The sequence below is a fragment of the Physella acuta genome, unplaced genomic scaffold (assembly GCF_028476545.2).
Source record: "Physella acuta isolate Inbredline_101_S28 unplaced genomic scaffold, ASM2847654v3 ptg000412l, whole genome shotgun sequence".
Lineage (NCBI taxonomy): Eukaryota > Metazoa > Mollusca > Gastropoda > Physidae > Physella > Physella acuta.
The window spans coordinates 468,841-485,679 of record NW_026731931.1 but is presented as its reverse complement, the minus strand read 5'-3'; the positions used below and the strand labels follow the sequence as shown (position 1 = coordinate 485,679).

The 16,839-nt window shown below is 32.1% G+C and overlaps 1 protein-coding gene across 1 annotated transcript; it reads right to left on the bottom strand.

The window, feature by feature from the left end:
* Window positions 1-4,246: 4,246 nt before the first annotated feature.
* LOC131942562 (cubilin) lies at window positions 4,247-16,622 on the bottom strand. The gene is made up of 16 exons (XM_059302457.1): window positions 16,503-16,622; window positions 14,364-14,566; window positions 14,097-14,223; window positions 13,719-13,924; window positions 11,617-11,743; window positions 10,660-10,874; window positions 10,198-10,324; window positions 8,990-9,204; window positions 8,506-8,631; window positions 7,835-7,960; window positions 7,378-7,524; window positions 6,678-6,962; window positions 5,832-6,107; window positions 5,593-5,725; window positions 5,081-5,151; window positions 4,247-4,398 (listed from the first exon to the last, which is right to left on the bottom strand). Exons 2-16 carry the CDS (start codon window positions 14,554-14,556, stop codon window positions 4,247-4,249), a joined length of 2,526 nt encoding a protein of 841 aa, XP_059158440.1. The 5' UTR covers window positions 14,557-14,566; window positions 16,503-16,622.
* Window positions 16,623-16,839: the final 217 nt, after the last annotated feature.

Genomic DNA, 16,839 nt, shown 5'->3' with positions numbered 1-16,839 from the left:
GAAACTGTAAAATGTTGTAACTTAAGTTCTGATTCTAAAGAAAACTTGTAGTGATCTACCCTGCCTTCAGATTGTTGAAATCTTATGATGTAAGGTGGTTTATCTAGTTTACTAGCAGTAGTAACCAAACCTGGTGGGGAAGGGTCTTAAACGAAAGTATACAAATAAACGTCAAGAAGTTGTAAAATCCCTAGCCATAGCCCTAGCCCTAGCCCTAGCCCTAGCCCTAGCCCTAGCCCTAGCCCTAGCCCTAGCCCTAGCCCTAGCCCTAGCCCTAGCCCTAGCCCTAGCCCTAGCCCTAGCCCTAGCCCTAGCCCTAGCCCTAGCCCTAGCCCTAGCCCTAGCCCTAGCCCTAGCCCTAGCCCTAGCCCTAGCCCTAGCCCTAGCCCTAGCCCTAGCCCTAGCCCTAGCCCTAGCCCTAGCCCTAGCCCTAGCCCTAGCCCTAGCCCTAGCCCTAGCCCTAGCCCTAGCCCTAGCCCTAGCCCTAGCCCTAGCCCTAGCCCTAGCCCTAGCCCTAGCCCTAGCCCTAGCCCTAGCCCTAGCCCTAGCCCTAGCCCTAGCCCTAGCCCTAGCCCTAGCCCTAGCCCTAACCCTAACCCTAACCCTAACCCTAACCCTAGCTGTACCTTAAACTATGTCCGGCGGGGGGTAATCGACACGCGGGTAATTAATCCGGGGAAGGGGAGTGGGGTTGGGGTAATATCGGGGGGGGGATGTCAAGGGTAATTTACGGGGGGGGGGGGGTAATGCCCTGTTCCCTTGTTGTATATATTTAAATAACTTATTATAAGATAAAGTAAATCAACATTATTTTAAAGTTAAAAATACGGTGCTGTTTACTCTAAACTACTGGACTGAGGCAACACACCAAATTGCATTGCCACACACCATTTACACGCGCACACAAACAAGTACAAACGTGTTGACAGACAGCCCATGTCACTAGTGGTGAACACTAGGCAACGGGATCGGTCATTACGCTCAAACAACGTGCTCCTTTTTCATCCCCCTCACGCATTCACTAAAGTTACGTATCTGATGATGTACTCACCAGAGACGCATGACATTGTACAGGAGCTGTATGACGCACCACACTGTGTACTGGTACAAATACCCGTGACACATTGAGAGCCGTACGTACAGTGCTGCCCGTAGCCAATCAAACCAGGGGATTGTGGGTTGCAGGTTTGACAAGAGCATTTGTTTGATAGCTAATTGAATGTAGGATGATTATAAACTATGACACAATATACGTGGTAAACAGAGTTGTGAATTCTTAAAGCAATTAATTCGGAGATCGGAGTCCTTTTTATTATACTCTCAGTCAATTTACTAGAGAAGATTTTTCAGCAGCCGTTTAAAAAAATGGATAATTAAATTTACAAACTGTTATAATTGCCAAGCAGAGGCGTCGCGAGGCGGGGGCGGGGGTGTGAACCGCACCGGGTGACACCATTTTGGGTGAGGTGATACCTAGACAAAATAAAAAAAATATATAGAAAAAAATGTTTGTTTTTTTTCTAGTTCAATCAATTAATTAGAGTTAAATAAGTATTTTAAGTACAAATGGACGATCCCGACAAGTTGATGTGTGTGTGTGTGGGGGGGGGGGGGGATGACACTATGACGTAGGCTTATACATGCTTACTATTGAGAAAACTCAGCGCTACAACTATATTAATAACCGACTATGGATAAACATCGTTACTATTAACTGAAAACTTTAAAGCTACCACACGAGTTGGTGGGGGGGGGGGGGGGTGTGATACCAACTATTAAATTTAAAGAGGAAATAAAAGTTTGATTGAATAATTTCAATAACTCATTCATACCATACTTACAAACAAGAAGCTCCAAAAAAGAGATACGAAAACAGACATGACTAAATTGTAATTCATTGTTGCCACCGCTCCAACAGATTTATCAACTCTAGTTTATAAAAAAGTTTTACACTACGGTTTTTAGACAGGTTTTATTGCGAGAACTTACGTTACAAGTAAAACATTAAAAAACAATACTTAAGAGCGCTACGCTTTGGCGGAAAATAGATATCAGATATCTGAATCTTTTCGTTTAATCGTCATGAATTTCAAAGTGGGAAAAACCCTCTGAATTATTTATAAAAAACAATCCTGTTTCATTAGCTGTTTACAAATAATTTCTGTTGTTTATCAGGCATCATCAGCATACAGTGCATTGCTCCATTTTTAGCAAGTTTTATAGTGTGTTGTCTTCATTACTTTGTAAATGTAATAATATCGTTTTTATTCTGTTTAAACAGACTGTGTAGTAGGGAATTTGTTCTGCTTTTTAAGGATTTTAAAATATTTTTTAATGTGATACTAGAGAGAGACTTCTTTCTTCTTCGTTCTTAATTTTTAGTGTTTGGAGGGATCGAGCCTTATCTGCCAGAGGGTTTGAACTCGAGACTTTTTTTCGAATGTATCAACCATGAGCTTTGCCGACTCGACCATGCTTCCATCACAATTAAGGATTACGTGTCAATTGGTTAAGCGCCATTAAGGCCATTGACTCCGATTTCAGCCTGCTTTTCTTTTTGGATTTGCTTCCATAGCCTTTGTCCAACCAAGGCATCAGTTGTTTGATTTTGGAGTTGTCTCTCCTAGAAGAGTGGATGTCCCCAGCTAACGAGCCTCATCTGCCCGAGAACGCTCAGACAAACTAAGTGACAGTCGGACAGACGGACAGACAGACAGACGCACAAACGGACAGACGGACATATGGAATAATGGACAGACATGGAATAATGGACAGACAGACAACAGACATTGATTAAAGGGAAATTGCCCCCAAGATGAGTTACTGTTTTTTTTTCTTACTTATTTCATGTTTAGCTTAATGTATTTTTAGGATACTTTAAAAATTATTTATCCTAAAAAAACTCGCAAGTATAACTTTTATGGAAATAACAGGGAATGATACAATTAAAAAAAAAGCTGTTCTGGATTATTTGTATTTAAACCATACCTGCCGGTCGTGAGGATTTAGAAAAAGTCGTGCTTGTTTAAAATGGTGGCGTGGCTTAGTATAATACGTGATTAACATTCATGTAAAGGGTTAAACGTTATAAGGCAAAGTGTCTTAAACTGCGGTATTATTATAACGTAAAATAACGTTAAAACTGGTACTAATAACTCTTTTTTTAGTAATTGGACTACTATTTTAACAATCAATTAATTGAAAAACAGCAAAATACTAACAAAGAAATAATTTTAGTAAGGCCTTATCAAGTTTAGTAGGTAAGTAATTTATTTTAGGCACTTCCCTTCCTAGTTTACTCAAATACATCGTGTAAATTCAGTGTAAAAAATATTAAATTAAAAAAAACGGCTTCTAATGCGTTGAGCATATTGTAGAAAAAGAAGAACGATTGTTTTATCTATTTATTTTTTTTATTTCGCTATAAAAAACTAAAGCATCTAAAACAAAACAAAAATGTTTTTTTGTGTTGAGTTCAATTATTTACCACGTATATTACAAAACAAAATAGGAAGCTTCCAGTTCAAAAGAGAAAATACTTTTAAAGGCTAGGACAACTTAATAATGGAAATACTAAAGGCCGGTTGGATATTTCAGTGTGGATGCCGTTAACGATCTGGCTACATGCCCTGGTTAGAACATTTAAAAAATGGAAAAAAAGGTATTTATTCAAGCGGAAGATTTACTCCATCATTGTAAGCTTGTAAGTAAGTAAAATGGAGTCGATTGAATAATACATCAATATACATGGATGATATAAAGCATAAGTATTTATTTATAGCTTTATAATCAGTTTCCCTGCATTTATTAAAACATATTTATAAAAAAATTGTTGTATTTAAATCAAGAGAAGAGTCTTTAGGAATAAATTGCTACATTAACACTCAGATGCCAATTGCTGACCACATATATACTTTATATGTCGAGATCAAGAAACATATGAACTCTACTTCGTCTGCACAATGGATCTTTTTTAAAACACTCAGATGAATAAAGGAAATTGTGTTAGACAATATAAATGTGAACATTTAGTTTCTTACAATTGTTTATAATAAGTAGGCCTATGTTTGAAATATGAGAAAAGTTAAAATATGTTCATTGTTTATATATGTATGTATTTTAAATACCGCTTTAATCGATCACTCCGTTTGCAAAGTTTATTGTAATATTAATATTAAATTGTCATAAAATGTGATGTTACTAATACTAGTTTTAAAATCATAGAAATTTTCTATGAAATTCGTGTTTAATTCGAGAACGCAAAGTTTGCGTAAACATTTTGGCTTTCATCTGTTGTTTGTAAACTTGCATACATGGCTTCTTGTGGGTCTGACTCGCTGGTTGATGAAGGGCGTATTTCATTATACTCATTTTCTGTTTCAGAGTAGCATACTCTATCTATAACATAAAACGATATATAATTAACCACATTCTACATTTAAAAAAAAAATAACTGCTCCTTACAGACACAAACACACGATGTGTTGATATCATAAATAAACTGGTTTTTATAAGCTAACTTTTAAAAGTTTTAAAATAATTGCTCATTTTGTAATTTTAAGTATAGGTTTGTGAAACAATAGCATGTAATTTAATGTCTAATCTAGAGTTGTCTTCAGGCTAATAAATTTAGATGCAACAGGGCCCAAATTAATAGTAATAGAGGTGGCACGATTAACACATGTTTCTCAGATTAAATTTAAAATATTTTAATCGGAATAATACACATGTTATTTTTTTTTTTTGCTTACAGAATGATCTTACGAACACTGAATGTAAAAAAATATAGTGGAGTTAAAATGCAAACACATTAGTTTATCTTAGTTACAATCTGATGTTTATCGTTTGTTATGTGCGTAGGTTAATCGCCTGTTCTAGACAACATAGTTATATCATATCGAGTCTATCTTGTAATGTAATATAATACATGTAATTAAACCCAATAAAAAAACTAATTTTCTTTTCAAAAAGCAACTAAACATTCGTTTTAAAACGCTTTTGATTGTAACCTCACTAGCTTTTAAACAAACCTAAAACAACAGGAAAAATAACAAAATGGTGAACTGATTAATGTATCTACCTGGTGGGGTGGTGTATTCGTTATCTGGTCGTACGGTGGTAGCAAGAGCAATAGGACCTTCTGTACATTTACTGCAAGAAAATATCGGTAAACACAGTAAAAACTATGTAGGCCTATACACAAACTGCTAAAATGTATTACACATGTTATATAGTACTGCGAGGCTGGTAAGTAGAGCGTGCATCCTCTAAACCGAATGTCTGGAGTTCCAAGTATGTAGACATTGCTGAGTGCACTAAGCATTTATTTTAATCTTACTCACATTAGGAACAGTAAATTCGACTAACCTTAATATTCACAATTAATAATGCTCACAAAATTCTGTGCTCTAAGTCAAGTGCCCCATTCACCGTCATAATCAAAAAAGTAACTTAAATTGTACACATGTACCATTAATTCACACATTAACTCATGTATATAATTCAGTTATCTCTGTGATTCATTGGTAGGGCAACGCTTTTAATAATACAGTTTGCTTCAGAATGCCTTAAGTTAATTAGATTAATCTTTACCTAGGATTTCGTTCAGCACCTGCACTTGTTCTATCCGCCTTTCTTTTTATCATGATGAAAACAACAACGACAATAATAAGAAAAACCAGTGAACCCATTGCGACACCAATAAGAAGTCCACTATCGAGATTGCCTGAAATAATTCGAAACGTTTACCTGCATTTTGATTAAAAATAAATGATAGAGATTAGTGTCTTCACAGTGTTAAAGCTGAATTATATAATTTGAAATTAACTTACCATTCGTGTTTGCTGTTTTAAAAATACCTTTTACTTCCTCACTTTTATCACCGACAGAATTGACAGCTGTAATGCTGTATTTGTATTCATTGTCTACTTTTAGATCTGATAGTTCGACTTCAGTGGAGTTAACTATAAGTTCTGGTAATGCTAGTTCTGTTTCTAAAGAAAGCGTGTAGTTATCTACCCTGCCTATAGATGGTTGAAATCTTATGATGTAAGGTGGTTTATCCAGTTTACTGGCTGTTGTATTCACTAATCCAGGCTTGGCTGGATCTAAATTTAAAACATAAGTGTTAGAAAGTAAAATGTTCAGAATTTGTAAACGTTATACACCGATCTTAGTAGAAATAAATAAAATGAATAATAAAACACCTGCGATACAGATGTTTAAAAGACGATGGGAACTGAAGAAATATTGCTGCCAAAATAATTTAGAATTGTATTAATAAGTCATCTCAAAACATAAATTTTATAATCTAAATAAATACTAATATTAGTTAAACAAAATCTACTACTATAAAGGCATTGATAGTAATCATAAAATCTTATATATTTTCATAATACATTTTATATAAACATGTTAAGACTTATGATTAAGTGTAGAAGTGGTAACCAGTAAATACACATCGCACCTGTGTTATATTATAATGATTACATTTTTAATTCGAATTTGTAATCAATGATACTAAACAAAATTCAAAGTCATTCTATACGTTAGAAAGTATCTTACTGTTATTCGCATGTTAGAGAACCTAAACAATGGAGCTAAGATTATAGAAAAGGAAGTTCATAGCAATGAATAAAATGAGCTAAATACATTTTTGGCTGCCAAAATCTACTCACAAGTTACAATGTCCAAAGCTGAGCTGACGTTTCTGACAGTGTAAAATCCCTGCTGCTGAAGGAACGTGTAGACCGTGATTGTGTAGCTAGTACCTGGTGTTAGACCAGTCACCGTCACACCGCTCTCATTGGCGGCTTGTGTTCCTCTATCTGTTTCATCACTGGCCGACACCCACGACACGCCGTACGTTCTATTGGGTCCAAGTGTGGCGGCTTCCCATTGTAGCTCAACCCCAGTTGTGCTCTTGTTCTTGGCTTGTGGGCGCTGTACATTACACCTAACGGCTGATAGGAGGGGTAAAAATAACAGAACATAGTGCGCTGTTTAGCCATACCTTGTAGTATAAAACAAACTGTCTCCAGCCTAACCCTATATTATTTAATACATATAAATTAATATAACTTTAAAAAATGTTATATTCAACACGGTCAAGTGAATTTTGTATTGTGATACTCGAAACACTTACACCACATATTATATGATATTTAAATCAACTCTCAAGTTTTTGGAATATATATTTTAGTAACAGTAATAAATAATTAGTAAGTAAATTAATACATTGTTAAGTAAATTGAATTGTTAATACGCTTTTACAAATTAAAATGTATGCACAATTATAAATATATTTTGAAGTACGAAAAAAAAAGTTGTTTAAATAGCTGTATTTAGAATCACACACAGAATAATGAAAAACCCTACTAGAAACACATATGCTGTCTTCAAAATAAAACGAATATTCACACAAACATCGTTGAGTTCCATTGACATCAGGCAGACAGTCCAAATATTTGCTTGAGTTACACATAGCAGTTACACTAGTGTCGCAATTAAAAGTGTGATCTAGTACTGGAATTTTTAGAGCATGTTAAATTCAATTATACAAATGTCCATAATTCGAAATGTTTGCTAATTTACTGAGCATTTATCAAAAAGTTAATAAGATTAACAAATACAGAAATACTTTTTTAAATTAACTAATAAGTTAAAATTGATCTTACTAGGGGTAATTTTATTTAAAAAGTACTAAAACTTTTGATTTGTGGTATCAGACATTTAGTAGTTATTATCCGAATAAAAAAATTAACATTATTAATGGAATATATTTCCTTTAAAACAGTTTTGAAAAAATAATATTTTTCTACTTTCACTGCATTACCAGGTTTACACATAACATCAATGGGGTTGTAATAGTAGTCCTGGTAACACGAACACGTCCCATTTAAACACTGCAGGTTACTTTTGCACTGCTGTGTTTCAGTACAGTTTTCTCTAAAATCAATTTCTGTAAAATATGGATAAGGATAATTCAACGGAAATCAGATTTAAAAAAAAAAAAAAAACGCAGCAAATGTACAAATAATTAAAAAGAACTCATCTATAATGTCAGTGCATATTTATTATTTACATTATTATCTTTACGTAATTTGTTTTAGTTCGGAAATTATGTAGGCTGAAAAACTCATAAACGTCAAACAAGATCGGAATGCGAACTCGCAAATATAAACATGCAAATATAAATCTATTTCTTTTATTTTTCATACACCTTTTTAAAAATGTTTATTGTATCAGTATTAGTATAGTAATTTAAAACTTGCATTCCTGGCCATGTCCCACTATATATAAATATACGTCATTTTTCAAAGAACTGCAAAATTGTGGAAATCTCTCAATAATTGAAAGTATGTTGCCGTAGTATTATCTTTATATACGCCTATTATCGTATGTTAAATGTGTGAGCAGTTTAACAGACAGTAACTGTTATAAATATAACATATTTTGGTAAATTATAAATAAATGAGTAAGGGCACTAATTGAAAAAAAGCTTACTTGGGTGACAGGTAACTGTAAAATTGTTGTAAAATGTATCACTTGTACAAATGCAGAAGCTATTAACACACGTCAGGTTATTTCGGCACTGGTCCACTACAGAACATTGTTTAGCGTATGGCAGATCTGACAAACAAGAAGCGATGGTTTGTTTATTAAAAAATATTGAAAGCATAAAACACAATTTATATTAATGGATTTTATAAGTTAGGTTTTTAGCAAAAACGTGAGTATTACAAAATCAAAATGTTTTTGCTTGATTGACACATACCAATTACACTGCTATTCAAATTGTGATATATTCCTTTAATATTTAGCTCTTGAGGAATATTTTACTCAAGTTTTTATAAAAAGTATATCAATATTTCAATGACAAATATTTCATAATTAGCTCTAAAATGTTTTATATATATATATATATATATATATATATATATATATATATATATATATATATATATGTATGTATATATTAAACCTTTACCTCTTATTGTATAACTTATGATGAATCCCCAGTTCGGCATATAGCTTGTGAGTCTTGATGTTATTAAATCGATAAAGACAATGTTGCTGGATAAAAATATGGTAGATGGTGGTGTTTGACTGCATAAAGAAACATTGAAAACAGCTCGGTGACTTTCATCGTCGTATTGAGAAATGAGAACTGCTTCGCAGAGTGACCCGCCAGTATCTGTGAAACTAATATGTAAACACATAAATTATATAAAAGAAGTTTAATTTTATTAGAAATACTGCTGAGGTGTTTTGGTTATAATGGATTTCTCGTTTTTTTGTGACATTTAAAGTAGAGATAAAGGTAGGGAGTTCAGTAATAAAATAAAATGTCTGTTATGGACGGAATAAAATGTAGCAGTTATTGAATAAGGTATGTATTGGTAGTTATAATCAATTGTCAATTGTTTTTATTGTCATTCTCTCAAGATAAGTGTATGTAATTATCCATTTAATTATAAATAATATGAATATATCAGTCGTTTAGGTTAAAAATACATAAACAAAGAACGATAACGTTTATTATATAACAATGATAATTACTTCTGTTTATACTTAATACGCAGTAATGGGATAAAAACAAGCAGTTGAAAAAATGTCATATTTATTTTCACGTAAATGTAAATCTAAAGATAAATAAATAAAAAAAAATTCTAAATGATAAATTGATATTATTTTAAATAATATAATTTAATGGGCAGTCTTCTTTTTCTTCGTTCTTAATTCTAGTGTTGGAAGGTATTCCTTGAAACACAATTTAGTAATACGTTTTAACTTGTTTTAGTCATACAGGGCGTTGACTCCAATTTCAGCCTGCTTTTCTTTCTGGATTTTTTTTTCAATTTTTTTTTGTCTATCCAAGAACAAACTTATAGACAGCAGTTGTTTGGCTTTAGAGTTTTCTCTCAAAGATGGGTAGCGTCCCCTAGCTATCTAGTCTCATCTGCCTTAGTGTTCAAACTCGGGACTTCTGGGTTTAGAAACCATTAACTCCTTAAAATCTATTATAAGCCTTAGTTTTGAAATTCGACACAAATTACAGATGAGTTGCTCTCCCAAGCGGTCGAGGCTCATCTGCTCAGGGGTTTGAACAAAAGATTTTTCGGTTTAGTGACCATGAGTTTTACCGATTCGACCACTCCAACCGCTAATGGTCATTCTAAAGATCTCGTTTCTTACGTTAAAAATATACTAGTCCCAGCATCCCCAACAATTTTCCAAGAGCAATTTGAGTAGTTTCTGTAGCCGTTGGGATAACCCGGTATGTTTACTGTTCCAGAAGTTGTGCTTAAGTAAGTTGTGCAATCTTTGAAAAAAAAAGAAACAAATCAACCGTACTGAACCGATTATATATAACATTATAATTAATTATTTATTTTAACATCAATCTTTTTGGAGTTATCACATAACAAATAAAAGATAAGTAGTCGATAAAAAAAACTGTAAATTGTTATTTTAAATGTTTTCAAAGTGTTATAAAAATATGTGTTGAGTTTATTAAAATTTTAATATATTTTGTAAGTGAACAAACGTTTAAAATACATACTTAATCTTCTAGTTTATTCACATCATTGAGTACAAACTAATCAGGTACTTAATTTATAAAATGTTACCTTATAACTAAGCCAGTTTTAATATTACCTTGTGTGAAGTAGTTACTGTAAAACCCTTTATTAGTAATTGTGTTGTAAGTTCTAAACACGACGTGCATGTAGTTGGATGAAGATACAACATACACTGGTGAACTGCTATAGCAGTACCGTCCTAATGATACACTACTCGTGCTCTGTCCGTCGTAGATTTGGATGCGGTCGGAACAGGAAGTTGGAGAATCGCTCAGATTTAAGATAGTAATGCTATGGAGGGGGATACATTTAAAATAGGTATGTTGAGCAGATGGCAGAATGAACTTAAGTGCAACAATTTTATAATACAGTATTTCATTGAGTTTGATGACGTATTACAGCGGTATTTTAATAATAGCGCGATTTCCTACAATGGGTTACACATTTTTTTACCATTTTGTATTCGTTTCAGTCAAAGACAATCCATGTTGTGAGTTATTTCCATGTTGTATTAGAATGTATTAACAATAGATGTATGGATGATAACAACTTAACAATTATTTGCTAATTTTCATTAACTTATACTTAAAACATTTTCTTTTTCTCAGTTCTTAATAGTCCATGTTGGAAGGAATTTCCTCCAAAATAATTATTACGTGTCAAATTGATAAACTTTTCACTCCGATTTAAACCTGCTTTTCTTTCTTGATTTTTTTGCAATTCATTTGTCCAACTAAGAACAAAGTTAAAGACATCTGTTTTCTGTCAAAAATGAGTAGCTGTTATCAGCTGTCAAGCCTCATCTGCCTAAGCAATCGAACGCGGAACTTCTTGATTTAGAAACCATTAACTTTACCAATCAGTCCACACCGACCCATTAAAATGTATTAAAAACGTTCATTTTTACTAACGCCAAAATTTTTGAAAATTTTTACAAATTGGATAATAAGTATTTTGAATCAACAAAAAGAAGATTAAAGTGTTCCCTTTTCTAATTAACATATGACTTAAACTGCAGTTTAACATTACATACTTGAGTACAACAAAAGTCCTATAGCTGCCTTGTATTGTCCACGAATAGACTTTATTTCTAAGGAAATATTGAGGAAAACCTGGACTAGCGATGTATCCTGCTGATGCTGAAAGTGTAGTTGATGGACCTGGAAAAATTATAAACAAATTAAACTAGAAAACCCACCAGTTTCCCAATATAACTCAATCAGCTGCTCTACACCACACAAAAACGTCTAACTATCCAAGCCATTACCATCCTTATCCCAGCACCCTCGTTACACACAACTTTATACTACACATTATCAACTTACCTATTGTAAACTATATCAAATGCAATGTATTATAAAACTCTTTAATACGTAAGGGTTTACTCAATTTACAAATTAATAAAATGTTCATGAAAAAGTATATAACGTATGTATGACACACAGTATAACTACAAACTAATCACTAATTCCTGAAAAAGCCTCCCTATTTCCTACTCAAAAACGTTGTAATAAATTCAATTCATCAAACCTTTAAGGAAGTTTATAAACGCACTGTATATTTCATATAGTAGTGACTATATTCGAAGACACAAACGTAGATGTGTTTTTTTTTGTGTGTAAATGTCGAATAAGTCTTGTGACGTTCTAAAATAACATGTTGTCCCCACATTCGACATTCATTGACTTTTTTTTATCTTGCTTCCAACTCTTTAGTAGGGTATCGGACAGTTAAAACTGTAAAAGAATGCCTTGAATATTTTTCATAAGACTCAATTTTTAAATTTTATTTTGGTAAATGCCTGTTACTCATTTTGGACTCATATTAAAGCCTATGTTAAAGCAAATTTATCAGAAGATGTTTTTTTTTTTAATATGATGTACTTTGTAAATAAAAAATATGTGCAGCGATAGGCCCTATAACTCAACAATTTTATCATCAATATTTTTAGACTTAGAACACAACAAATGTATACAATAAAAATAACTATTAAATGTTTTTTACAAATGTAATAAAAACTTTTTTTTTTACTTTTGTTTGTTTAAATTAGAATAGTTTTATCATGAAACAGATACATTGATGTTTTCTTAATTGAACGTTTTATTTACCGCGAGAGAATTTGAGAATATTTTATTCCAGTATTGGAAGGGCTACTAAAAATTAGAATGGGAAAGAAATACAAATTTAAAGCAACTTTAAAAGATTAAAAATGAAAAGCAAAACATTGTACAATTTTTCTTAATCGGTTTAAATTCAACGAAACGTTACCATATTTTTTTAACAAGCGATGTCGACATAACTTTAGTAAATAAAGGCTGATTTGACACAAAATAAAAAAAAATGCATGTTTTTCTGTAATATGTTTAATTTTAATTTTATATCTTTTAAAAAAAAATTAGTACAAGTATAGACTGTTTTTTCCCTAGCCAAATTTAAAAAAAAATGTTTCGACCCACATTTTCGTTGAAAATATCTTTAATTAACTTTAAAAACTTAGGAGCTTATCGTACGTGTTTTGTCAAGATTATTGGACATGATTCAATGTTTTTACTTAATTGGTCACCCTAAAACATATATGAGGTACACTTATACATTTGAAGTATTTACTCTAATTAAGCCATGGTTTGTTACTTTAATAATAATTTTTTTTCAACATTTAAAAAATTTGGAGTACAGAAATGATAGTTGTCTGATATGAAAATATACTATGATAATGCTATGCCAAAAAACTTCTGTTTTAACGCTTGTAAAGCCACAGCACCTGTACGGGCCTGTGACACACTATCTAACAGCAAATATTAATATACCAATATATATTATACTAACCCAGATACAGATACGTAGTATACATATTGAGAGATTGATATATATATATGTATATATGTATATATGTATATATGTATATATATATATATATATATATATATATATATATATATATATATATATATATATATATATATATATATATATATATATATATATATATATATATATATGTATATATATATATATATATATATATATATATATATATATATATATACATATATATATATCTATATATATTATTTTTAGCAAAATTAAAGAAGACAGAGTAGAAATAAAATAAATAATATACTTCCGTTGCCCTACCTACGGAAGAAAACGATGCATAAAATCCGCTTTTAGTGACCGAGTAATCAGTTTTAAACACGATGTACATAGAGTTTGACGTAGAGATGATAAGTTTTGGTGCACTAGTGTCACAAACTTTGAATAATAGCGGGGATGTGTCGTAGCTTCCGTCATATATTAGTACATAATCGAATGAACAACTCTCGAATTCAAACGTGCTGAAGCTGTTGTAGAAAGAAAGATTAGTCAGTATAGAATATCTCATACTTTTTGATAACACGTATTATTTGATGTCTCAAAGATGTACTATTGCAAATTAAATAATTAATTGAGGCTAACATGTTTAATTTGAAATAACGAATATTTATATACGCTAATCTAGCGGAATCAACTTACTTAAGAACAATGTAAGTATTGGCGTCTCCCTGTATAGTCCAGTTGTAAGACATGTCATTCAAGTAACCCAGAGGATATCCAGGACTAGATATGAAACCTTTAGACTCGTTCAATATAATCCGGGTACCTTTACATAATGAATTATATTAATTTATTATTATTACGAAATAGAAAATAAATATGAATATCTTAGGTTTATAGGTGGAGACAAAGAGAGAAAGATTAATTTCGATAAAGTAATAAAGAACAAAAGGATGTAATATATACCTAGATGTTTAAAATTAGCGAGAAATCTCCCTCTTCCAGATGAATTAAATACAACAAGCATGAAGTTTGTTGTAGACACTGTCAGTGTTTGCCAAGATGTACAATTTTTACCAAATGTTCTGTTTGATGTCGATGGTCCATCAAATATCTCAATATATCCAGCGGCACAGCTGTCGTCTGTACCCATATCCATGTATGTTATGCTTAAACGAAAATAATTATAAAACTCCACTTACGATATAATTTAATAAACTAATGCGTAAAAACTATATGCAAACTGTTTTACTTCAAAGTTTTGATATATCTCGACGTTTTACAAGCTTCCGTAGCCGGAAGTTTTGCAATAAACACAATAATTAGACTAGCGTTTAGTTATGGGGATATATGGGCCTAATTATTGATTCTCGTTTTGTTTTCATTCAACTTTTTAGCGACGTGGTACTTCCTCTACGTCCATTTTCTAAAAAAAAAATAATTTGAGTAGGTCTCAAGTTAGGTAGACATGATTTCAAATAAAACTAACGCATTTATGCTCAGGTTTGTATACAATTTTAGAACGGTTTTCGGTAAAGCGAAATAGAACTATACTCAATTTCCGTGTGAACACAATAACTTTTTTTTTACAATAAATAGAGAACTGTTTCAGTTAGGTAGATGAAATTTTATTTATAAATATAACATTTTATTCTTTGATTATTTTAATTCCTGTTTAAAATCTGATGCTATTGTGAGGTATTTTACTCTACTTCTGATTTCTAAAGTACCAAAAACTTGAGTACATTTTCATTTTGGTGGACGAAATTGAATTTTAGTTCAACGAAAGTAGTAGGCCCTCTTGTTGGTATGTAAGAAATACCATGGGTTACCAGTCGGGGGGGAATAATTAAACTTTATTTTTGTTGAGGCACATGTGGGACCGCGACTGTTAATGTTATTTTTATGCTCATTGTTGAGCAATGTTTCAACGTTTTTACCATTTCATGTGGTCTTTCACGATTTATTTATTTTTATAACAATAATGGCGGCTTCCATCGCAGGTTTTGTTGCCCATTCAAAAGTTTAAGGCATTATAATGCTAATTTTCTGTTGGCTATATCTTTAACGATACGCCCGTTTTCAATTTTTATTATGTTCAAGCACTATTATCCATTTTCAACAGTTCTTTTAGTGTGAGTATGCAATAAATTTCTCTAGATCTAGAGATCAGCTGTCGGAGGAATGGAAAGTCAATCCTAGATCTAAAATCTAGAATCTAGGTCAAGCTAAAATTAATTTGTTAAAAATAAAAACAATTATAAAATCACAATAAATTATTGAGTTTATCAAATTATGTTATTTCATACATATTTGATATAAATCTTTGCTTTTTAGCTTCAAGGATCATTTAGACTCGAGAATAGATGGGATATATGTATCTAGGTTCTAGATCTAGAGTTACGGAAAAAACTAGACTCTATCTAAATATCCATACTAAACTATTTCAGGCTTTAATTTATTTTATATAAATCTTTGTTTATTTAGCTATGGAATTGGATAATTTGAGATATAGTTTAATTTGAAATAAAAGTGCCTATTCGCATAACTGAAGTTTTTTTACTTCGCAGTTAATTACAGGACTAAGTCTTAACACATTTGTAAGTGCCCACATAGCTAAGATGTTTGTTTTATAGTTACCATGCGGGTGGTACGGGTTAGAGACCCATCACAACTAAACATATTTTAATTTTATTTTTTATTATTTAGATATGAATGATAAAGTTGCCTATTGGGACACAGGACAGGTGAAGTAGAGTTCACCTGCTTCTGTGTCCTCAGCATTTACAGGGATAGTGTGGTCAGAGCCATGCTCGCAAGAAATCTTTTTTTTAACGATAAAAACATAATGTCTGAGATTTGGCCGGACACTGGGCAGGTGAAATAGAGTTGAGTACGTTAAGAGTTTACCTGTGACGTCAGCATATGAAGGGATAGTGTGGTCAGATGCTCAGCCGAAGTCGTTGTTTTTAAAAGACAAAACCTTCTGAGATGTGACGTCTTTTTGAAATTGGGGTCTGGTTTTTAATTTACGAAAGAACCCCGAAACCCACAGTTATCCAAATAATGACGGGTGGTCTAGTGTATAATAAATTTAGCATTTACTTGAAAGCTATGATATTTTCTGGCAATCCTTGAATGGTCCATGTACAGTAAGTCTTGTTAGAACTATAGGGATAACCTGGACTGGTTATCGCTCCTGTTGTAGCCGTCACTGTTGTGTTGCAATCTTCAAAATCAAATTGTTTTTAACTCAAAGGTATACAAACTAAATATCGATTTAATCATCAGTTCTTGAGAACTACTTATCAAGAACAGCAATGTGAAGCTAATTTATTATATAAAAATATGTATTTGTTTTTAAAATAGTGTTTAAGTCGTTTAATGTTTTTGGGTTAAAACTGTAAGGTTAGTTTTAAAACTAAACATTTGTTTTATTCCT

Bases quoted from the DNA above. Each gene is read 5' to 3' on its own strand.
- LOC131942562 (XM_059302457.1), bottom strand. From the start codon at position 14,556: ATGGATATGGGTACAGACGACAGCTGTGCCGCTGGATATATTGAGATA. The intron at 14,224-14,363 runs GTATATATTACA...CATTATGTAAAG, and splicing joins CGCTAATTTTAAACATCTAG to GTACCCGGATTATATTGAAC. The intron at 5,726-5,831 runs GTAAGTTAATTT...GAATTATTTCAG, and splicing joins TAAAACAGCAAACACGAATG to GCAATCTCGATAGTGGACTT.